The 26900-nt window shown below is 28.5% G+C and overlaps 1 protein-coding gene across 1 annotated transcript in view; it reads left to right on the top strand.

Annotated features, from left to right (window-relative positions):
• Positions 1-26900, top strand: part of LOC113373847 (tyramine/octopamine receptor-like) — a 45565-nt gene that overhangs the window by 16577 nt on the left and 2088 nt on the right. The window contains exons 3-5 of the mRNA XM_026614120.1: positions 7875-8103; positions 13828-14011; positions 22267-22509. Coding sequence (XP_026469905.1) covers positions 7875-8103; positions 13828-14011; positions 22267-22509 — 656 coding nt within the window. The remainder of the gene's footprint in view (positions 1-7874; positions 8104-13827; positions 14012-22266; positions 22510-26900) is intronic.

Below are 26900 nucleotides of genomic sequence, written 5' to 3'. Positions count from 1 at the left end.
ATGAAAAATGTAATTTGGTTACTTCAAATCATAAGCTTTCTATTATGCGTAACGATTTTTGTTTTAATAGAGAATTTATAAAAAATGGTGTTAGCCTTAACATTAAATATCTAATACGTTAGCTCTCGGAAATGCTAAGAAATAAATTGTAATATTCCCAAAATATAAATAATTATATAAAAGTAAACGAAAAAAAAATATCTTTACCGAATACTCTTTTTAACGATTTCATACTCTAACCAAATAAATATTTTTTTCCTTAAAATAGCAATCAAGTTTCAATAAAATATTGTAAGTTATTAGTTACAATAAAAGTAAATAGTAAAAGGTATAGAATAAAAAAAACAATATTAATTTAGAATTCACTCCTTGGAGACGAGTCTATTTATTTATTTGAGGTAAATATTAACTAGTGGTGTATGGCATCATGCCTTAAGGCAAATTGTTGGAACTGCCCGTACAGTAACGAAATGTTCGAGAAATATTAAATGTTTTAAATATAGATTATTATAAATACTGTAACATTGTGTAATATTTATAAGAATTATATAAACTGAATTACAAAGTTAAATTTATTTTTTTAAAGTATATTAGAACTTTAGTCTAAATTGAAAATTAAATCTGAACTATTTTCGATATACAAAAAAAATTGACAAAAAAAATATTTAAAACATTTTTTTCCAAAAGCAATTATTTTATTAAAACAAGCGGAAAGTTCTTTGTATAATTCAAATCGGATGCTTAGTACTCTCAAAAACTGCAATTTTTTTGCACATTTAGCTCTGTATCTTCGAAATGGTCGAACCTGCCTTTGCCAAAAACTAATCACCCCTTCCCCCAATCATTACAAATTGAATGATTTTTAGATCATTCAAATCGGATACTCCGTTCTCTCAAAAACTCGATTTGTATTTTCTGCACTCTTTGCTATGTATCTCCTTAACAACTGGAGCTGCCCTTGCCAAAAAGTAACCAGCACATCTCCCTATTAATAAGAATCGAATGTTTTTGAACCATTCAAATCGGTTGATCCATGTGCCCAAAACGTCGAGAAATGCAAAAATATTCATTTTCGATCGATATTTTACCCATTACTATAACTGCCCTACGGGAAGTTAATAAAAACTTAAGCCAGTAAGAAAAGGTTACTACTTATATAAGATTTTAATAAAATGTAGTAGGTAACTGATATAAGTTTTGATCCTAATATAAATTTTGATCCTCATAATAGTTCAATTACCTAATAATGGTACTAATTGTAGGTGATAATATATTACGTAATAATATTGCGAAAACCTAAGTTTTGTTTTTGCACAAAGCAATATTCCCATGGTACTTCTATTGCCACTTCTTCGAGGTCTTATCATATATCAGTATTCCTATCGCAAAGTCGTTTAAGATAATACCTTACCTATACCAAGAGAGAAGATCAGGCATAAATTGCGACCTCGTAAAATATGACCGTGAAATGTAACCGTTAACATTCTAAATTCCATATGTTACTTTAATGGCCTTGTCTTCAGTTTTCCCTATCTGGAAAATCGGAGTACTATTCGCAAATGAAATTGTTAATCTATCGCGGAAATAAGCATTCAAAAACCATTCGAAAGATATTGGTTGGGAATCGTTCTAATTAGTTTTTGGTAAAGATCGGCCGGGCCGTTTTCTTGTAATAAAGTGTTAAACAATTTTTTTCGGCGATTTTTTTTTTTTTGACGGTAGATACCATAGTCTTATAGATTATACTTAAATATTACGGCCCTATGACAACTCTTTTTACTTTAAAAATTCGTCAAAGTTTGCAAAAAATAGTATCGTTTTTTGGCCATTATGAAAAGTAGGCCTTTGATCGACGTTTTCTCAAAAACGCGAGTACCGATTTCAGAAATTTAAAAGCCATTTTATGTATCTCAATGAGGACTATTGTTTGTCAGTTTTGTCGGACGATCTGCCGAGCCGTTTCTTTATAATTTGAAAAAAGTGTTGAACTTTTTGTTCACATTTGAGCTCATACCGAATCGATTTTAAAATATCAAAAACTGTTGGAAAGATATTAGTTGGGAATGATACTGATTAGTTTTATGTGAAAATGTACCGAGCCGTTTTCTTGTAATTAACTGTCGAAAAAAAATTAAGCCGTTTTTTATGAAACTTTTTTGGCGATATATATCATGGTATTATAGAACTTACTGTAATATTACGGCCTCACGACACGTAGTTTAATTTTAAAAATTCATCAAAGTTTGAGAAAATGAGTAGTTTCTTGTTAAAATTAGACGATTTACTTGGTATAACGATAGAGTACTAGTCTTAATGAACATACTAAACCATTAAAGTCCTACGGAAACTGGTTTAATTACAAAAAATATTGATTTTTGAACATTTGCTTTTAGAAAATACTCCGAATTAACGCGTTCGTTCGTTTTCAATTATGTGTAATAAATCCACTCGGAATAATTTTAATCACTTATAAATTAATTTATTTTTTGTTGATAAAGTCGATTATTTACACATATTGGAAAGTTCATGTAACTTGTCTCAAGACGAAATACCAATGCCAACTAGTTTTAAAACATTTTAATTGATATAAAAAATATTAACTTTAAACTACAAATATCAGAAATGTTACATACGTGTATATATATATATATATATATATATATATATATATATATATACTGGTAGACAATATATTGATAAACCAAATTCAGAGCCACTTACGTATATTGTCTGAAAGTCTCCTGGAAGAGTATAAGGAACGCGATCGCATATAAATCATTGGAAGCGAATATTTGCCATAACACGCAATAATAATGAAGTTTAATATATCATTAACGCCGGAATAGCTGTCTGAAAATTATTTATTATACTATCATGGGACAACGCACTTCTCCTCCTTTCAATGTCATTGAGGAATGAGGTTCGAGAAGGAATTTGTCTTTTGGCTTTCATTGGATTTCAATTACTTGATAGAATGTCAGGGGAGAATATCGCTTTGTAACTAATCGACTATGAATGCATGTCGTGCTATAAATTAGTGATTAGATTGGAGCACATTGGCAAGTCACTTCTAAGAATTCTGCCCCTACATCTTCTTTAGGCGGAACACGTGTGGAGGACCCCGTTTACCAATTTAACACAGAAGTCCTAATAGTAACAATAAATAACAATTAATTAAATCAATACAATACTTTTACAACTTTTATTTTAAAAACAAAAATATTTTATACTTTATTTGCTTCCCGTAGGGTAAGTTATTGTAATCGTCCAAAAATCGAAATTGAAAATTTTTACATTTCTTCACGTTTTGAAGGTTTCTGAACATTTTGACATACCTCAGAAAAAATGGATGTGTGTGTAAGTAAGGATGAATACAATTTTGCGTCCGGGCGCACGGATCAACCGATTTGATTGGTTCAAAAAACATTCGATTCCTATTGATAGGGAGGTGTGCTGATTAGTTTTTGGCAAAGCTAGGTCCAGCCGTTTCGGAGATACGGAGCAAAGAGTGCAGAAAATAGAAATCGAGTTTTTGAGAGATCGGAGCATCCGATTTGGATGATCTTAAAAACCATCAATTAGTAATGATTGGGAGAAGTGGTTATTAGGATTTGGCAAAGGTAGGCTAAATGTTTAAAAATGACAGTTTTTTGAGAAAACTAAGCGTTCGATTTAAATGATTCAAAGAACTTTTTGCTTGTTTTAACAAAATAATTGATTCTGAAAAAAAAATGTTTCAAAATAATTTTTGTTTCAAATTTTTTTTTTCAAAAAAAATTTTTTTTGTATATCGAAAATATATCAGATTTTATTTTCAATTCTGACTAAAGTTCTAATATACTTTAAACAAATAATTTCAAATTTGCAACTCAATTTATACAATTCTTATAAATATTAGACAATGTTACAGTATTTATTTATAATAATCTATTTGAAAACATTCAGTATTTCTCGAACATTTCGTTACGGTACGGGAAGTTCCAGCAATTTGCGTTAAGGCACAATGCCATACACCTCACTAGTTTTCTATTGCTATTAAAAAAATTGAGATTATAAAAAAACTAACTAAAATATATAATCAACAAATAGAATTTTTATCTAAATTATAAATTATAAACTTTTATCTTATAACAAATATTTTCTTTATTTTCAATTTATAGAGCACAATTATACGTATGTGTATTGAATATTAATTTTAAGAACATATTATTAGTTCAAATTTTTATTTACATTAATTATTCTTTTACAAAGATTCTAACTCTCGAAAGAAATGTTTTTTTTTAAATATTCGAAAACATTAATAAAAATATTGATATGATAGCAGTAGGTATATAGTAATATATTGTAAGGATGACGTGCAAAATTGAACTTACCTAATTGAAATGGATAATAGTGCTAATTTTAACATTTTTATATATTCTGAATGATACTGTAACTAATATACTAAACATAATACTGAATAATATATTTGATTTCATTATAATAGTAATTTTAGTAGAAGTACTAAAATTACTATTATACATTTGGTTACTATTAGTTCATTTGATTATGCTTCATGCTAAAATTATTTTTGCAATATATAAATATATAGAGCACAATATTTATATATATATATATATATATATATATATATATATATATATATATCTTGTATATAAAAATGGAGCTCTCGATCAAATAATCCGGTAAAACTCGAAAACGGCTAAACCGATTTGGCCAGCCTTGGTCTTGAAAAATTCGTGCTAATCAGTAGGTTGTCGGAAAGGTGAGATATTGTTTCAAAATCGCATAGAAACTTTTCATTTTCAATTTGAACATTTTTGTAGAAGGGTAATTTGAATAAAACAATGGACAGTGGCTAATACGTCAAATGTCATGGTTTTTGAAAGATGATGTTCAATTACGTTTAATAGGATGTTTTGCGTGAATATTATTTAATTATAATTAAATTGTAATAAGTAGTTTTGTTCGTAGTTATATTTATACACAAAAACGTTATTATACGGGCCGTAAGTGTTACTAGAAACTCAAAAAATAAACTTTTTTGAAATGTTAATATGAAAATGCACCTTTTGGCATATTTTTCTCAAACACGATGCTCTGAAAGATCTCATTTGTATAATTATATGCTCATTGGTATTTATAAAACATTTTCTAGGTTATATTATTTTTTATTTATGTTATTTAAATTTAGAACCCTAATTTGGTATTGATCAAAGGGATATTTTGTCGAATAACATTTTCCCAGTTATAATTTCCCAGAATTTATCGAAGAATAGATAGTAATATATGAAGGTGCGAGGTTAAAAAGGTCCACCACCGATGTGTCAAAAACCAGTAAAGCTAAGCATTAAGCAACAATAATATTTGAAAGTAGAGGGAAAAAGATGTATAACCAGCTATAACCTTGATTCTTTTGACTTTGATGTTGGGAGATTCATGGTAATCTTTGAAAATCCATAGTAAAAGTATTTTCTTCTGTTGGTACTTTTTTAGCATTAGTTAAAAATGTAATTATTTTGTAAAATATCTTTAAAATTAAAATAAGACATTAAACCTGTTTGGCATCTGGCCGTTCCAAGTTACTCCGCTTATAGGGTAAAAAGGTCTAGATAACAATTTTTTGAAAGACATGAAAAAGCACATTTTTACAATGATGAAGTAGCTGGGTAGTTTTACTGAACGTAGTCAGATAATTATTCGTTTGAAATGTGTTATTCGTTGTGATAAAATTGGTTTGATTTTCATAATAAAATTTATATTTGCTCAAAGTCAAATTGAGCCTTTGTGTCTCGCCCTGCTCTACATATATACTTTTTATTAAATTTACTTGAATTCATCGAATATTGCTTGAAACTTTTCAAAAAGCAGGTCCAAGCAGATATATCTAATGCATTTTCTATCTCTCCTCAGTAGTATTATTTACAATTATAGACAAAATCCAGAATCTGAAAAACTTGAAACGTAATCAATAAGTCAAGAGACCAAAAAAGACTTGGATGGATTATACCATGTTTTCTATATAGAGATAAAAGTGTATAAAACTTCCAGTTTGATTGTTTGGACAAAATATAGACAAACTAATGGGGTTTATTGTTTTTATAATACCACATTGTATATAGCATTCAAACAACACATCCTTATACACCTAAAGTATTAATATTTTTGATTCTCTAGAAATAGTTTAGAATATACCTTACTTAGCAAAACAACGTTTGCCGGGTCAGCTAGTATATATATATATATATATATATATATATATATAGATATAAAGATATATTTATATATATATATATATATATATATATATGCGTGTGTGTGTGTATTTATTTATAAATACCAAGCGGGAGCATGAACGAATGCAAAACTCAAAATATCATAAAATTTTCATGAACCATTTTACATTGTATTTATGTTTTTGTCTGCAAATTCTATACTCATAATACGCTGATTTATAGTTATTATCCTGTTTTCATTGCCAATTTCAAAGTCTGTTTTGTAAAAATATCCGGATATTTAACTTATATTAAACAAATAACTTATATTTCAATACTGTTTGTTTCTCTTGTATTTCCTTGGATGTTTTTCTTAAATAATTAACTATTGCTTTTATGGAAATTGCATCAAGAAAACATTCGTTTTAGTTCGTAAAACAAAAAGTTTAAAAAAAGTATGTTTACTGGTGATAATTAAATATTTGTCGAGGAATCTTTAAATGTAAATAAAAAATACTGTTTATCCATGAAAGATCTGTTCTTGTAAGCTTGTGATAAAATGTGGAACATACAAAATATTATGGCGATGATGATGGGATATATTGATCTTACAACCTGATTTTAAATCGAATATTAGCGATGTTATTATTGACTTTGAAACATAGAGCAAAATGAGATTCGACGTTACTTTAAGTGATTGGATAGGATTGGAAAAATTGATTTGACCACCTTATACACATTATGAACATGAACACACTAAATAAAATGTTTAACTAGAGGTGCATAGTATAGTGCCTTAAAACAAATTGCCGGAACTTCCTGTATCAACAACTATATTATTAAAAAAACTGAGATAAGATTAGATTTTTGAGAAATCTTGAAATTTTTTAAAAAATTTACTTTTATTTAAAATTCGAAATCATTTTATATTTAGATTTTTTTGAAAATTTTGAACATTTTCTTAAGCAATTCCACTCCATGGCTGTTTTGCAGTCGAAATATCAAAGCTCGTAAGCGCCGCGTAGTCGTCTAACTTGTAAACATTGGTACAGAACTCATATAAATATACACAATATTTGTTTTGTATTATAATCTTTATAAAATATCTGATGATACAAGGTACGTATGTCTAATGTTCAGTGTTGACTGCCAAATGTCATTATTTTTGACTTTTTTTATTGAATCTCCGAAAACGCTGGACCTGCCTTTACAAAAATTTCACCAGTTGTTCATTTGTTCAATACAAGTAAAATGATTTTTGAATTATTTAAATAAGATACTCCGTTATCCTAAAAACTGAAATACCATTTTTGGCACTTTTTGTCCTATACCTCCGTAACGGCTAGACCTGCTTTTTCCAAAAACTAATCAGCACGTCTCCTTATCAGTAGAAATTGAATGTTTTTTGAATTATTCAAATCGGTAATAACAACAACCGAACGTAAAATTTACTTATTTGACCTACTGATCTAAATATAATATAATATGTTATAAACATATAACAGTTTATGAAACTCTCATATATTATATCAACTTTTCATATTAATTATGTTATACAAAAGTTTAATTAAATTATGTTATATGGAATGATTTTGCCTGCTTTAATATATTGTTACCAGATATTTGATCATTTTAGCTTATACTTTTTCTTTTTTTCAGGAAAATGGCAACTCGGATGGGTCCTATGCGATGTTTGGATATCTTTAGATATTCTTTTATGCACAGCATCGATTCTAAGTTTATGTGCAATTTCCGTAGATCGTTATTTAGCCGTTACACAACCTCTAAACTATTCTCGACGAAGAAGATCTAAAAGTTTGGCACTTCTGATGATATTGGCAGTATGGATATTGGCACTTGCCATAACTTGCCCGCCGATATTAGGATGGTAAGTTTTAAGTTAGGTATTTTGTATTACGCTTATAACTTTGGTTCTACTAGATAATATTTAGCTTGTCGTAGTATTATTATTAACTTCCCGTAAAGTAAATTATTATAATTGTCTAAAAATCGAAATTGAAATTTTTTACATTTCTTCATGTTTTGAAGATTTCTGAACATTTTGGCATACCACAGAAAAAATGGATGTGTGTGTGTATGTATGTATGGATACAATTTTTCGTGCACGTTTTCGGCCGCACGGATCAACCGATTTGAATGGTTCAAAAAACATTCGATTATTATTGATAGGGAGATGTGCTGATTAGTTTTCGGCAAAGGTAGGTCCAGCCGTTTCGGCGATACGGAGCAAAGAATGCAGAAAATAGAAGTCGAGTTTTTGAGAGATCGGAGCATCGGATTTGAATTATCCAAAAAACATTCAATTCGTAATGACGGGAAGAAGAAGTAATTAGTTTTTGGCAAAAGCAGGTCGAGCGGTTTCGGAGATACAGAGCTAAATGAGCAAAAGATGGCAGTTTTTGAGAGAACTATGCATCTGATTTTAATGATATAATAATTGCTATTGAAAGAAAAAAATTGTTTCATTTTTTTTCAATTTTTTAAAAAAAAATTTTTTTTTGTATATCGAAAATAATTCAGATTTTATTTGTAATTCTGACTAGAGTTCTAATATACTTTAAAAAAAATATTTTCAACTTTACAATTCAGGTTTTATAATTCTTATAAATATTAGACAATGTTACAGTATTTATTTATAATAATCTATTTGAAAATATTTAATATTCCTCTAAGATTTCGTTCGGGAAGTTCCAGCAATTTGCCTTAAGGGGTTAGGGGTACTTGCAGGCACGAAAAAATGAGTGTTTTCAGTATATTTCTTTTGTTATTAAACGATGTTTTTCTACAAAAATATTAATACAGCATTATTATACAATGTGTTGACTTGATGTAACAAAAATTTCAGAAAAAAAAAATCAATATTCCCAAAGTTATAGCTGTTATTGTTGACCCTGTTTCGAAAAACGGTCCTGGCGGTGACCATCATAACTCCTTGGAGATTCATCTAAAATCAATCATATTAAAAAAAATAGTTTTATGAATAGTTAATCCCGGGCCGGATCGAAGGATTTCTTTTTTTTTGCAAAAATTAACAAAATGGCAGCATCAGAAAGAAAAAATCTACATTTTTGGGTAAAAAATCAACAGTTAATTGGTGTTAAAAAATTCAAATTTTTGAAAAAATAAAAATCCTTCGATCAGGCACGAGTTTATTATGTATTTTAAAAGCTGTGTAAATTTCATTAAAATTTACTAAGTGGTTTTCGAGTTACAGTGGTCACCGTTTCAAAAAACATAGTTTTGAGAAAAACGCGTTTAAAGTTTCACATTGGATTTACATACAGAAATTCGAATTATTGAATTACTTAAACCGAGTCATCTATTTCTGGGCCATATAATAGTTCATCAGTCATTGTGCAAGTTTCCAAAATTTCCATTTGCTGTTGCCTACGAAGCATTTTGGCCTCTCGAGATGTTCTCGTTGGCGCGCTTATCTGCCAGTTTCACACGTGCAGCATCCAATTTTTCAGCATACTAATGGGAATTATACCCACAATTAGGTTGTAGGGTATCCATAATCAATAATAATAATTATGTATATGCATTCAGCAATTTGTACGATAGTAAAGCTAAGTATTCACGGTTTCTAGGTATATTTTTACACTAGTTGGTTGAAGCATTTAATTTTTTCTGATTATGGATTTGATCTTGAACTACGCATCTTGAAAGTAAATTATAATTGCTGAGATCGTCGTAAATCAGTTTGAAAGCGTTTAAAACATCAGGAGGTGAGGGAGAATGGTCTTGAGTATAAATATCGAGCTCTCCACTTGCGTCAACGCGCTGGTAAGAGTCCAATAACTCAAAAAGTAATCATCGGATCAACTTGAAATTTTCAGAGAATATTTTCAAGATGTTACCCTTAATGAAAATGTAAAAAAATAAAAACCGATTTTTCAAAAATCCCAAGTACCCCTAACCCCTTAAGGCACGATGCCATACACACCACTAGGTTTTTTTTTATTCAGCACGGTTGTGATATGCTAGATTTATTTCAGTTTAATTTAATTACTTTTTAATCCAACACTGTAAAAAAAATTCTGTTTTGTTTGCATTGAAATATATGTTGAATTGAAAAATCTATTCTGGGGGTTTTATGAATAAGGGTGATTCAATTTAAATAAATAATAATCTTTTTAATTTTGAAACATGCACAAAAAAATATTTCACTCAGAAATCTATTTTTTTAACACTGATTTAATTATTCAATTTTAATAACATAGTGAACCTATAATAAATCGGAATAGAATTTTTCAAAATCAAATGTTAAACGAGTATTTCAATATTTTGAATTTCGATGATAATTTTTTATGACTAAAATTTAATAAGGATGTTTAATATTTTTAATAATAATAATAATAGTAATAAAAATTACGAATAATAGAAGTGCAATAAAATAAATAAATAAACTGATAACAAAAATGATAATAATACTAAAATTGAAGTAATAATAAGGATATTTAATTAAAATTTTCAAATTCGTGCGATCTCACTAATAACAAATATGTTTACAAAAATAATGTTTTTTTTCACAAAATAGCGATGTTTGAAAAAAATGTCTTTCACAACTTTTTCTGATATTCCCGATTTTTTAAAAATAGTAAAAGTTGGAATTTTGGGGTGATATAGGCGGTTCAGTAGTATATAGTTGAGAAATCGTGGGTATCGTATTAGTCCAGTCATTTGGTCGTCTTGCCGGTACAGTACTCCGGGAATTCTGAAAATTGGTAATCTTATAGATTTCAAGGTGCTCTTTACGGAAATCAACTTTGCCACCTCAAATTTGAACGGCAAGTTGCCGCCATATTAAAAAAATGGCGTCAAAAAACAGCTTTTTTAAAATATCTTCTTTCTGGCTCAATCTACGATAAAAGTATCTATGTACGAATTAAACTAGAGAAAATTTCCTACAATTCCTTAGAAAACCGTTTTTTTGTAAAATTGATAGTTTGAGAGTACGGCCGCCTCAAAGTCTTTGCTGCTCTCGCCGTAGTATCAAATCTGTCCATATATGACAGCACTTCGTACTTGACCACATTCTCTCTAATAATTAATATTTTCAATATTAAATTGAGCGAATAATTTTTTCAAGTTTTCCAGTTTCAAAAATTAGCAAAAATTATGAAAACGATTTTTGTCACTGCCTCATGATCATACTTTTGCAGTTTTGGCTCGAATTTTACCGTTTTTCGCTTTGGATGCTTGCGCCATTTATTTTATTTATTATGCAGAACTGTTAGTTATTTTTTTACTGTTGCGAATAAATAAAATATTGAACTGTTTTAAATAACATTTTTCAAAAATTATGGTCACATTTCTTGAAGTATTATATTAGCTTTCAAACAAAACTAATTTTATTTGATCTAATTTATCTTTATAGCGCATGATTTCAAATCATCTGTTTTTTTTTTCTTGTTTTAATGCCCTTTCTGAAATGTATTCTATTGATCACCATCAATAAATGATAAACAGATAAAGATTTAGAGTTAGAGTAGATTTACAGTTTTTTATTTTGATATCTACAGTCTTCTACAGTTTTTTTGGCCGTATTTACAGTTTTGGTCTATGCTCGAGTTGGCATTACTGACTGATGCCTGGCACAAGTGTCAATTTGTACTAATTGTAAGTTAATTATGAATAAAATTGAACAGAATTTTAAAGAGAGCTTAAAAACAAAAAAGAATCTAATAAGCACGCAATATAACAATTTTTATACATTATTATACAGCTATTAACCGTAAGGATTGTATTTTTAAATAAAAAAAGTTTGTAGTATTTTAAAAAAAGAATAGGATGAAACTATAAACTGAAAGATTTCTGTAGGTTATAATCTTATATAATTATCCGTTACATGTATATTTGTTATAAGCTTTTATATAACTGGAAGTAAACTTAAATAAAACATAAATATTCAGTAGTTTAGAGCAATTTCAAAAAAAAAGTTATTTGGCCCTATAGATCGAAAAATATAAGATATAATATTATATACCATAGAATCGTATAATAGTCATACTAAATATCAGTATATTTATAAAAGTTGATTTTTAATAAATTCATTAATAGTATTTTTAATTTTAAATCATATTTAAATGACTTATGATAACTTCCTTCCCCCTCCTCGGTTTTAATATAAAAAATATGATCACCTTAATTAACTTTCCGTAGGGTAAGTTATAGCAATCGCAAAAAATCGAAAATGAAAAAAATTTTTGCATATCTTTACGATTTAAGGTCTTTTGAACATTTTACCTTAAAAAAAACTGATGTATGTATGGTTTTATGTATGTATGTGTGTGCGGATACAAATTTTCGTCGACTTTTTCGAAAACACGGGTCAACGGATTTGAATAATTCAAAAAACATTCGATTCGTATTGATAAGAAGACGTGCTGATAAGTTTTTGGCGAAGGCAGGTGGAGGTTTTTGAGTGAACAGAGCGTCCGATTTGTATGATTCAAAAAACATTTTTTTATATTGACGAAATGAAGAAATGATGAAATTTTTAGGAAGCAGGTCTAGCGGTTTCAAAGATCTAATAAAAAAAGTGAAAAAAGCCATTTGGCGGACAAAAATGACCATTAGACATATACACATCAAATTATCACTCTTTTTATAGATTTTCAATGATAATAACGAAATTTGTCTAATTTTCTATGAGTTCCGTACCAATGTTCCGTAGGATTGCGACGCGGCGCCCACGCGCTTCGATATTTTGTTTTCCAATAAAATATCGTGATTGCTTTAAAAAGTTCAATTTTTACAATATTTCAAAGTATAAAAAAATGTAATTTTTCAAAAAGGGGCCGTTCAAGTAGTACGTAAGCACTATAGGGGGGCGGGAGGGGGTTATTGATTTGCTTATTTTGCTTATTTTGGGTAAGAACTTTTGCTTACTTTTGCTGACAAAGAGGAGGGGGAAAAGTAAATAATTGTAATAAATCTGCTTACGTAATACTTGAACGATCCCAAAAGTCAATTTTTTTTAAAAATCACAATAACCGATTTTTTTCAGGATTCGAAAAGAAAATTGAAACGTTTTTCTAAATAATAATTTTTGGTACGGGAAGTTCTAGCAATTTGCCTTAAGGCACGATGCTATGCACCACTAGTTTAATCACGTTCTATATTATCATTTAACTACTAATACAGTAGAACTGCAATTATCCGAATTAATGGGGACCGGGGCCCATTCGAATAATCAAATATTCGGATAATCGGAGTTTTTTTTTTTAAATTGCCATTGGAAAGAAAAAAAGTTACGTTTTGATATTGCACTATTTTTTTATTGAATTAAATGAAAGAAATATGATATTTTCACATGTTTTAAATATAAATAAAAAATAAAATAAATGTACTTATGTACAAGTTTAGAAATAAAAATCATTGTTTTTTAAACATCTCCGTCAAATCAAAACAAACAATGTGCCTACACTGGCTTCGCTGGTGGAAGAATAATAGCGCCCTTAGACTTTTTGTGGACAATTTTTTTTCTGAAAGTGATTAGGATAATCGGCGATACGGATAGTCGGAGTTCTACTGTATATCGAATGCAACATGTAATAATTACCCAGAATGCTCTTTGATATTCTAGGTACGAGCACGGGCGCACCGACTGCCGGTACAACCGCAACCCGGGCTATGTGGTCTTCTCGGCCATGGGGTCGTTCTTCTTGCCCCTGCTGGTCGTCCTGTACGTGTACGCTAGGATATCCTGCGTGGTCGCCACCAGGCACGACAGGCTGGGCGAAATGCGCAACGGCGAGAATAATATTCAGGTATTAATTTTTAATTAACCCGGAGTGATTTATTAACCCTGGTCGCTGGATTTCTGTTAAATGCAAGGATTTTGGGTACTCTTGTGGCTAAGAATTATTTTATGCTGGTGTAATTAAGTCATCGTTTGAATAATAAATTGACAATTTAGATGGCTTAAGAATGCATTATAGAAATTTATAATTTATTTATTATTTTGGTATACTTTTTATTAATAAATTTATTATATATTATGCTTAAGCAATGTTAAATTTCAAGTTGAATCATCATTAATTAAACTAGGTGTAAGTGTCATTTTGCCTTAAGGCATGTTGTATAAACTAACGACCTTTCACATGCATAATTCACCAGTAATTTTCAAACATATTTATTTCACATTGCCTTTGGATAATCTGCAAACCAAATTGCAATTGAATATCTGAAAATATGTTTATAAATTATTGCTGATTTATACAAAAAAAATCCGTACATCTTTAATTTAAACTCGATAGTCGTAAAAAGAGCCAGGAAACGACAGATATTATAAGATTTTAATTATCATGCAAAAGAATTACTAGATCGAAGATTTTGGCGTTTTTTTTTTTATTCTTTTTCAATTTTTTGTCATTTGTTCTATAATTTTGACTTTCGATTCGTGTTCAGCGGCAAAAACTGCATACCGTACATCCAATACAGACAACTTTTTTTGTAGACTTGTTGAATCTATTAGAAATCAATATATTATACTGTGAGAGATTTATAATTATACCTAATTGCTGTAAACCATTATAAACTTAGAAAGAATTCCGGATCATTCAATTTTATACAAATTTCCCAAATATGTTGGTTATTTTCAACAAATCTAATATACTATAATAAATATTCGACTCGTTGAACGAAATACACGATCTATTTTCTGAAAGAGCGACCCATTACTTCTAGCTTTAAATAATTACCCTTATTCTAAAGAAACGGCTTCGCCGATGGTTTTGGAAGACTAATCAACATGTGTCCTTAACGATATTATACTTTTATAGCTTGGTTTTAAATTTTTGAAATCAACCGTTTTTGAGAAATTTTTAACGAATGGTTCAATTTTGGCTCACATACACATATATACTAATATTTCCAATTTTGATGCAGAAATGATTTTGAATAAAATTGGTAAATTCGCTTATTTGCAATTCGTTAAAAATTTCAGTTTACTAAACGAACTCTATAAGCTAAATTAATATATTAATTTTTCATCCATTATATGCATTATCCAACAGAGCTCTAACTTTTCTAACTAATATTTACAAATACCTAAGAATCTTTTTGATACTATGGTCCTTAACAATTATATATCATTTGCCTGACTGAAAGGTTTCAAATACATATACAGTGCTGGATTTACAGTAGGGGCAGTCGGGGCTACTGCCCAGGGCGGCAAATTTTCGGGGGCGGCAAAATTTGGATAGTGAGAAGAAAATTATAATTAACTCACTTTTTTAATAACATTTTTAATTTCAAGAAATATAATTAACAAAACATTATGCAAATGCAAGGCAAAATTTGGCAATTTGGCTAATATAAAGATTCGTAAGTGAGTTGAAACATTAAGAAAAATATGTTCTTCAGATCTCGAGACCTCTTAAGATGACGAATTTGTGACCTCTCTTAAGCTAGCAAGACCAAATTAGCAAAATCGATCCGGACCTGTTGTATTATTTAGTACTTATTTTGCACTAATTTGCACCACAAAAAAAAAATTTGTACTACGTGCAAGTTACTGAAACTTTCCGTACTGAAAATTACATTTTATAAAAAGCTTTAAAATTTTTTGAAAAATGATAAAAATTGAATTCAAAGAAAATTTTTTTTATATGTCGAAATTTTTTGAAAATTATTAAGTTTCATCTATTAAACTTATTAAAATTAAATTTTATTTGAATAATTCGATTTCTATTGATAGCGAGACGTGCTGATTAGTTATTGGCCAAGACAGGTCCAACTGTTTCGGAAATACTGGCCAAAATGCCAAAAATGATAATACCGATTACTATGGCAAATACTTTTTCTTAGGACTAATCTCAGTACAAGAAAGCAAGCAAATTATTAAACTAACTTTTGAATAAGTTTCAATTTAAATAATTGGGATACTGATATTGTTATGGTATCGAACCAATATTTTATGACAAAATATTGCAAAATCAATAATATTATCATATTATTATGGATTATAATGTTATGTCCAATTACAATATTCCTATTACTAATAGTAACATATGTTACAAGTACTAAAAATCAGGTCAGTTCTATATTAGTAACATAAAAATTCAAAATAAAAAAAAAATGATGGAAAAAAATACAATTGAACATAATATTATGATCCATAATAATATGATAATATTATTATCCAAACCATACACTTGTTCAAAACGTAATATAGACGTTCTTAAAATTGGACATTTTCAGATTGAAAAACAAAGATTATTTTAAAAGTTTTATTATATTGAATATTTGGACATTTAACATCTGCGTATTTTACATTTTTCATTACACATTTATATATTAATTAAATATAATTAATAAAATAATTAAATTGATAATCATTATACTTATAGCTAAGATGCAACTATTTTCCACACCACCCAGGAGGTATAGTTGCCAGGCGCGCTTTTTTTAATGTGGTGTCGCCGTACAGCCCTAGTCCACTTACAAAATAACTTAAATTAATTAACTAAACCTAATTTAAGCCTAACTTAAATGACCCAAATGTAACACGAAAAATACCCCGCGAGATGATTAAATGTATATGAAGATCTTCTTTAGGAAAAAACCGTAGACGATGCAAGAACCTGCTAGAAATTAAAGGTAAAATTGTAATGTACTTTTGTAATTAAAGGTAATTTTGTAATGAAGAGAAAAAAAAAGAAAAGAAAAAAGAAAAAAAAAGTATTTACATGATGTACCCCCCTAAGATCCACCATGTAAATACTTTAACTTCATAGGTTCCCAGCACTATGAAGCTTATAGAGGAGTGCATTTATAAAGGTCATAAAATTGTGTATTAAGTATTGTTATATGAATTAATTTTAAATAATTGTGAAAAAACGCGAAATCTATGCGAACTGGAAGGTCCTTGCCGTCTTCCCCACCCATTTTTAAAATAAAAAATAGTAAACTACCAGCCTAATGTATTCTAACCTAATTTTAACTTAATAATATATCCATGTGTACGTCCTCCAATTTTGTAGTCAATTTTCTGGTTGGTTCTAATCTTGTATGTATCTTCATCTCGTATGGATCTTGATGTTGATGTTCCACTGTATGTATCTTGATCTTGAATTATATCTTGATCTTGATTTGTAAATATTAAGGTTTTGCACTGTATATATCACGATATATCATTGTACACAACACTGTCTGGCACTGTATTTAACACGATTTTGCCCAAAATATATCTTATTTATAATATGTATATAAATCCGTCCACGAATCAAATATAAAGAATGAAAACGTAAATGGGGCCCCGATAAAATAATAATATAGTATATAATATAATAATAATATAGAAAATGATCGCAAAAAAACTAATATCTTATGATCTATCGTCGCATGCAAGTAAGATACATATCTTAATATAACAAAATAATATAGAAAATGATCGCAAAAAACTAATATCTATCTTAGCAAGTAAGATACTTATCAACATAACGTTCTCCTGGTCGTGTGCTCCTGGTGGTGGTAAAGTGGTCCATCCTACTTAGCAAAGTGATCTACCTTAGTAAGTAACAAACTTATCTGAATATAACAAACGTTCTTCTGGTCTTGTGCGCTCCTGGTTGCAAAGTGGTCCATTCTATCCTTGTACACTGGTAATCACTAACGTCCTGGTAAACATTCTTTCGTTTTAGTAATAGTGTTTTAGGATCTATTCCTCTGGTAACTTCTGTGTTCAACCTAAAATTAAAATTTTATTTAATTCTATCAATATTAAAAAGATTTGTACATAGCTCAGAGTTTCTTACCATGTCCTGAAAATTGCCAAGTTCAACCACTTATAAATTCAGCATCTTCCACCAGGAGACTCATTGTGCGACCAGTAAAAGTAAAGTTAATTCTTGAAATTGTGTTCATTACATTACGACACGAAAAGTAATCAAAGTAAGTTGAAAACATTATAATAGAATTTTATAAATCTAAAAAAAAATTATTTTTTTCCATGGGCCACTTAGCGAAATAATTAAAAAATTAAATTTAATAATAATTGCAAACAAATAATATTAATTGTTAAATTATGTGCATGGGGTTGCGGTGCTTCTGGGAAAACAACGCAGGGGTCCATACACTCAGAGATACAAAACAAAAATTATTCAATTAATAAATTAAATTTAAATGTGAAACCCGACTACTTGGACCTGCCGTGGGGGGTAAGCGGCAGGAACGTAGCTTCAAACGCGCAATTTTCATCATAATACGATTCGTTCGTTTTTCGAAAATTAAAAAAAAAAAAAAAAGTGTGGACCATGTACTCGAAATAACGCAAAATGGTAAATAAAAAATTACTTTTAACACTATATCAAATAAACTAAGTTACAATTAATATTAAAAAAAGTTTAATGCACAATAAGCCTCCGAAGTTATTATTCACTGCACGTAACACTATTGGCACTGTATAAAATCTGAAAAGAAACGAACTACATTAAAAATTAATTAAACAACTACATTAAATAATTATAAAAAGTCAATTGCAAATAATTCCAACATAAGTTCAGATATAAATTTTAATGTTGTAATAGTTTTCTAATTCTAATCTTTTTTTCATTATTATTGACTTTGTAGTCAAATATATCAGCCATTTTCAATTAAAAATATTTTGTACAATTATTATACAATACTCATAGTTTAATGTTATAAAATTTAATAAAATTTATACAGGTATTTATTAAAATTATACATATATATGTATAATTTTATTAAATACCTTTTAAATTAAATTTAATTATTAAATAATTATTAAATTTATTTGAATATACATTTTAATTTAAATATTGAATTATTAAATGGAAAATGGAAATAAGAACATATGCAATATATATATCATATGTTCTTATTTCTATTTTTCATTTAATAATTCAATATTTAAATTAAAATGTATATTCAAATAAAATATAAAAAATTGAATTTTATATCATAAAATCATACCTAAATTCTACAGTTGGAATTATTTATATTGTTTAAAATTTTGTATATTGTATAAAATATATACAATATACATTAGATACATATGTACATACATATATCTGTATATATGTACTTGCGCTTTGATTTGATTTATTTTTATTGAATTATAATTAAAAAAAGTTTGAAAACCATTTTTTATTTATATTACTGGATTTACATTATTTTCAATATTTTAATATAATTTTGGCCAAAGAGTTATTTCAAAACCATTACAGAAACTCTTCGGCAAAAATTATTTTGAAATAGAAAAAATAACATAAATCGATTTATATAAATAATGATCGGTTTCCATTTTTTTATTTATAATTCATTAAACAAAATTAAATAAATAAAAACGCAAGCAACACCATGCATAAATCATATATTCAAGAAACTGAATATATGATTTTTTTTAGAAATTACTTGAAAACAGTTTTAGAATAATATTATAATAGTTATTATAAATGACTTACCTTTCACTGTAGTAACTCCACGAGGTCTCAACACAAAAAGACTTAACATTGTTTCTGTGCCAGCTTTTATGGGGGCAAAAAGGCGCCAAAACAATATAAATCGTTACTCGTCATACTCGTTATGTCGTTATGTTTATGTCGTTACCTACATATATTCAAATTCAAATCTTATATTTCTGTCATAGATCGTTATCAATGATAAAATCATTTATCTTTGGTTGTTATCTTATCAATAAATAGTTTTTGGTATTAGGCAATTGATAGCGCTAGTGTTGGCAAAATCACAGAAAACCTGTCATTGTTTATATACATTTGGATTTTTGAAGAAAATAAACAAATAAATTCAGTCTTAAAAGATTTTGAATATCTTTTGGAAAGATTATAGTGATTATATGGATACATATACCTAATTTTAATTAAGTCATAATTTAGTACATTAATATAAAGTGAACCTCTGGGTTTTCCTTTTGAAATTCTATGTCATTTGTCAAATTAATTACTCAATGTCTTTCTATGTAGACAGATTGTAATTTATAAGAAAATAAAAAAATAAAAAATGACTACATGAAAAATTTGTGTACTTGGTATGAAATTATATATACTAAAGATAAAATTAAATTTTAAAATCAAAATATATTTTCAATTTATTCAAGAGTTCTATTATACATGTATAATGCAGTGCAGTGCAATTTATTCAAGTGTTCTAAAATACATGTATATACAGTGCTGGATTTACAGTAGGGGGAGTCGGGACTACTGCCCAGGGCTACAAATTTTCGGGGGCAGCAAAATTTGGATAGTGAAAAAAAATTCTATACCATATAATTAAATAATTTTTTTAATAAAATTTTTAATTTCAAGAAATATAATTAACAAAACATTATACAAATGCATTGCAAAATTTGGCAATTTGGCTAATATAAAGATGTTCTTCAGATCTCGAGCCCTCTTAAGATGACGAATTTGTGCACTTCCAAGCTCATAGCGATGAAAAAAAAACTAAATTAGTGACGCACGTTCGAAATTTTTTGAAAATTATTAAGTTTCATTTATTAAGCTTATTAAAATTGAATTTTATTTGAATAATTCGATTTCTATTGATAGCGAAACGTGCTGATTAGTTATTGGCCAAGACAGGTCCAACTGTTTCGGAAATATGGGCCAAAATGCCAAAAATAATAATTCATTTTTTGAGAAACGGAACGTCCAATATCATTAAAAGAAATTTACATATATAGACAAAATGGAGAACTGATTAAGTTTGTGAAAGGCAGGTCTAGCGGTTTCGGTGACCCAATAAAAAAAATTGAAAGAGAAACATTTGGCGGTCAAAAATGATCATTAACCATATGCACATAAAATTATCAGATATTTTAATAATTTAAATTTTGTTTACATTTCTATGAGTTCTGCAAAATTATTTATCTGTTATTCTGCGAGGCGGCGCTTACTTACTTACGCAGGCCGATCGCTTTAATTTTTTTTTTTAATTTTAATTTTTGGTACTGAAAGTTTCAGCAATTTATCTTAAGGCACGATGCCAAGCACCACTATTTACACTATGTAATGCGTAATAATTTTTTTGCAATCAAATAGTTATTTTAATTTTAGAAAAATGATATATATAAACTATTTTAAGTAAAAAATTTAGGGATGGGGCGGCATTTTTGTCAGTGCCCCAGGGCGCGAAATTTCTAAATCCGGCCCTGTACATATAGCAACAACATTCTATATTACATTCCAAACTTTTTGATATTTTATCAAATAATGAGCTTTTTTCGTAAGAGCCCGCATAAATCTTATATCTTTATAATTGTCAAGACGAACAATGTCAATTTTTATGATTCTTGGTAGGGTTTTTAACCTGAAATTTGATTGATTGATTTGGTTTTTAATCTTCATGTGAGGAAGTGCAAACATTACAGGCCGCTGTGACGTGAAAGTCACATAATTTGATCGGACGTCTTTTCGTTTTATAATATTGGCCATGAAGGTGACAAACTTCAGGGCATTCGTTAATAATTTACACGGAATGGTTGCTACCCCTGGTAGAGGGGGTAGCGGAGTGTTTTAATGGAACTAGTTGTTCACTTCTAAAAGTAAAGTCCGCTTAACAACATGTAAATAATCAATAAAAATAAATATATCTTCTTTCATTATAACTTAGTAACAAATCAGTGATTGTAATTTTAGCTGCAACAAATATATAATATACAAACAGATCAGTATTTAATACAGTCCACAGCTACAAGGGTTAAATTATAACCCAACAACCTGAATTACCGAAGGAGAGTTTTAATAAATTTTATAACTAAGTAACACAAAAGCACATTCATATGTGTACTTTTCATTTACATATACAAGCTTACGATTACTGATTATTTGTCCACTATTTTTATGCATGTAAAACATAAATTCGAAGTTAAAGAAATTAAAAGTATAAAATCTACATCGTGTATAATTCAACTTCCTGATTATGATCCAGTCCCTGAACAACTTCCTGAACTTAAAACATGATATAGCTAAATACAATTATTCTATGAATATTACAATTTCTAAGGGTATGTACCTCTATATCCTTTATCTCATTGTTCCAGTTATTTCATCATCGTAACAAAAGCAACAGTGTCAAATTACGGATTGAAATAATCGATACGGAAATCGATACGTCCGAAGCAGACTCGACGTCGAGCCCAGCTCGCCGATACCGCAGCAGCGCGCCTTGTCCTGGTGAACTGACCCCGAAGCAGACGTTCAAGCTGAGTACGGCCACGATGTGCGAATGCCAGCCGCTCAGCGATACTCAGGTCACTCTGCACAAGACCAAAATACAAAATAAGGTAAGGTAAATGTAAAACTATGAATTATTAATAAACTAATGGTGTTTATGGCATCGTGCCTTAAGACAAATTGCTAGAACTTCCCGTGCCAATTTTTTTTTTAAGATTAATTTTATTTTTAAACTTTGAAAAAATTAGATTTTTGAGAAATTTTACATTTTGAAAACATTGACTTCTTAGGAAAAAAGCTTCACTCTTTTAATGAGCACTTCATATGGCTGGCTGGAACTTTCCGTACCAGATTCAAAAAAGACAAAATTTATTTTTAAACATTAAAAAAACTAAATTTTTGAGAAAATTTACATTTTGAAAAAAATTGACTTTCTAGGAAAAAAGCTCCACTCCTTTAATGAGAACTTTATATTCAATAATTATAATGAAATAAACATAAGAATTAAATGTGCATGCTTCGTCATAGATTCTGTCAGCGACTGAAACGCAAGGCGAAATTCTAAATTTCTTCTTTTGGAAGTTTGTTTTTTTTATTAAATTTATACTTCTGATTTTATTATTTAAAGAAAGCTTGTTGATAATTTCCATCTACATTATATTTTATTAACTTCCCGAAGGAGAAGTTTGTTTTTATCAAAACATCCGAATTTTATGTTTTCTCGATGTTTTAATCCATTCTGAATCGAATGAGACCAAATTTGGTAAAAGTTTGTGTGTGAATGTGTGAACAGATTTTTTGCCGAAAATCGATGTTTTCTCCAAAACGGCTGGACCGATTTCAAAAATTTAAAAGCCATTCGATGTATCTCGATGAGGACTAGCATTCTGACTTCTATTATATGTAGCCGCTTCTTTGTAAATTACAGAAAAGTGAAAAAATTTTCGTCCGCGTTTTTTTAGCCCGTAATTCTGAATCGATTTTGAAAATTCAAAAACCGTACGATAGATATTGGTTAGGAACCGTGCTAATTAGTTTAAAGATCGGCCGGCCATTTTCTTGTAACAAAGTTTTAAAAAAATCGACGATTTTCATGATTTTTTTATGGTAGATACCATAGTCTTGTAGATCATACTAAATTATTTTCTTACTAAAACAAGTCGTTTAATCTTAAAAATTCTTTAAAGATTGCAAAAATTAGTATCGTTTTTTTTTGCATTTGTTGAAATTAGACCTTTGATAGACGTTTTCTCAAAAACGCCTGAACCGATATCAGGAATTTAAAAGCCATTTGATGTATTTCAATGAGGACTATAGTTTGTCAGTTTTGTGAGACGGTCTGCCGAGCCGTTTCTTTGTAATTTGAAAAAAGTGTTAAACTTTTCGTCCACATTTAAGCTCAAACTACCGAATCGATTTTAAAAAATCAAAAACTGCTCGAAAAATATTAGTTGGGAATGATTCTGATTAGTTTTAGATGAAAATCTACCGAGCCGTTTTCTTGTAATTAAATATTGCAAAAAAATTAAGACGATTTTTATGGAACTTTTTTCGTCGATATATATCATGGCCTCTTACTGAAATATTACGGCCTTACGATAAGTAGTTTAATTTTAAAAATTCATCAAAGTTTGAGAAAATGAATAGTTTTTTTTTAAATTAAAATTAGGCGATTTACTTGGTATAACGATAGAGTACTTGGTCTTGATGAACATACTAAACCATTAAAGTCTTACGAATACTGGTTCAATTATAAAAAATATTGATTTTTAAAAATTTGCTTTTAGAACATACTCCGAGTTAACGTTTTCGTTCGTTTTAAATTATGTGTAATAAATCCACTCGAAATGCTTTTAATCACTTATAAATTAATTAATTTTTATTGATTAAGTCGATTGTTTACACATATCGGGAAGTTCATGTAACTTGTCTCAAAGCAAAATACCAATACCAACTGAAATATTAAAAAAAAACAAATTAAAATATGTGCGTTCTATAGTATTCAATATCATAAATAATACTTAATATTTCTAAATTTTACCAACTACAAGTTTTACATAATACACCCTAAAAGTTTTTATTTAAATTTTAGATTTCCGGCAATTTCATATGATGTTATAGCAAACCATAAAAAATAATTAAACTAATGGCACACGTTTCAGGATTTGATAAAAATCACCATCAATAGTATTTGTTTAAAAATAGACAATATCAAAAGTGATATTTATTATTGCAAATTGAACTACGAATGATATACGACATTACATATGACGATAGCGACAAAGAATAAATTAACTAATGAAAAATTATTGATAATGATTGGTGTCGAAAATATACGAGTATAATATCAATAATTATATTTAATATTACAAAATAGAACTTACATGTATATTACATCCTAACAATTTATTATCTAATTTTTGTATCGTTTGCCAAAGTTTTGAGTCTTTTATATACTCATTTTGGTACTCAATTTTATAACACAAATCAGCATTTATTTTTAAATATTATTAATATACTGGTATAAATTATTTGACTGTTATAGCTATTTCCTGCCCATAAATTCCAATCCCAATTTTGTACTCAATTTATAACTCAACCCAACATTCATTTTTAATATTATTATTAATATACGACAAACGCCTGTAATCGAATTTTTTAAATTTCGTGATTAAAGAATGAAACAACACACTAATGCTTCCCATCGAGTTTTATATTATAAAATCCAATTATGTGCGAATTTGCAAACATTCCAAAAGTTGGTGAACATTAGCTCAAATGCGATCAGCAATTTTCAATTAGAATTGTTTATTATTTGTTACGCGCTTCGATAGTTCGTCTATATGCAGCTAAAGCAGTGCGATTGCTTTGAAAAAAAGTTCAAAATTCCCAAAATATTTTTTTTAAATAAGTTTTTTTTCCAAAAAAGTCATCTTTTTTTTTCAAAAATTAAAAATTTCTCAGAAATCTGATTTTTTCAAAGTTTCAAAAAAAAAATCTTTTGAAAAAAATTAATTTTTGGTACAGAAAGTTCCAGGAATTTGAATTAAGGCATGATGCCCCACACCACTAGTTGAATTTTTTGAAACCCAAATGTACTACATAATTTTGAAAGCAATCAAAAATTTTTATCGAACAAAATAAAGAAATATAAACTATTCCTATTGATTGCATATATGGAAAAATTGCACGATCAGAATATAAATCTGCATTTAAAACTCGTATAAATGTAGCTATTAGCATAGTTAGAGCACATTGGAAATACTGTGCATGCCTTTATTATACAACTCGGAACCGAACGTGCTGCTCGATTCCTATGGGACAAATATTGCGAAATGAAGCCATTGCCATAACCATTGGCTATAACCATCATATGAAAATATGTTGCAAATACTGCAGATATCAGCTTTACGAACTGACATTTGAAAAACTATATATACATTTAACAGGGAGACAGAATTACTAGACCGATAGTTATTTGATCAAACGTATCAAGTTTACCTATATTTGGATAATAATAGCTTAGGTCGCAACTTAAAAGACTTTTGTTCTTTAACTAAATATATTTGAATTTTTTTTTTATATTTTTAACTTATCTAAGTATTACATTTTCATAGCAATGTTGCATTTAACAGAGGGACAAAATTACTAGTCTGATAGTTATTTGATCAAATATATCAAGTTTACCTATATTTACCTATATTTGGACAATAATAGCTTAGGTTGCAACTTGAAGGGCTTTTTCTCCATTAACTAAATATACTCGAACATTTTTTTTTTATTTTTCTTTATCTAAGTATTACATTTTTCTAGCTATGTTGCATTTAACAGGGGGACAAAATTACTAGACCGATAGTTATTTGATCAAACTTATCAAGTTTACCTATATTTGGATAATAATAGCTTAGGTCGCAGATTGAAAAAATTTTCCTCCATTAACTAAATATACTTGAACATTTTTTTATATTTTTAACTTCTTCAAGTATTAGTTTGTTTTCAAAAATTTGATTTGCTAATTTTATATCGATGTTTAAAGTCATTCTGAATCGAATGAGACCAAATTTGCAAAAGGTATGTGTGTGTTCCTTAGCTGATTTTTTATCTTTTGTTGACGTTTTCTCAAAAATGGCTGGGCCGATTTAAAAAATTTAAAAGCATTTTGATGTAACTCGATAAGGACTAAGCCATTTCTTTGTAATAAGCAAAAAAGTAAAAATTCCTGTCCATGTCCAGCCTAAAATTTTTAATCAAAAATAATAGTTCAAAAGCTGTTCGAAATATATTGATTGGGAATAGCGTTGATTAGTTTTTAGTAAAGATCGGCCGGCCGATATTAAAAACTCGTATGTTCAATATAAGTAAACAACAAATAAAAATTAATACAAAATTATTTTTATTTTTATATTTCATCTGTTAAGATAATTAAACATGAATGTCGATTAATTTGAATCTAAAAGTTTTAAAAGTTGAAGGCAAGGAATCATAATTGCTATATTTGAAA

This window comes from Ctenocephalides felis, unplaced genomic scaffold (genome assembly GCF_003426905.1).
Source record: "Ctenocephalides felis isolate EL2017-DRISC unplaced genomic scaffold, ASM342690v1 CF-g0.4_SCAFFOLD_01604, whole genome shotgun sequence".
NCBI lineage: Eukaryota > Metazoa > Arthropoda > Insecta > Siphonaptera > Pulicidae > Ctenocephalides > Ctenocephalides felis.
This window is presented reverse-complemented; position numbering and strand designations above follow the sequence as displayed.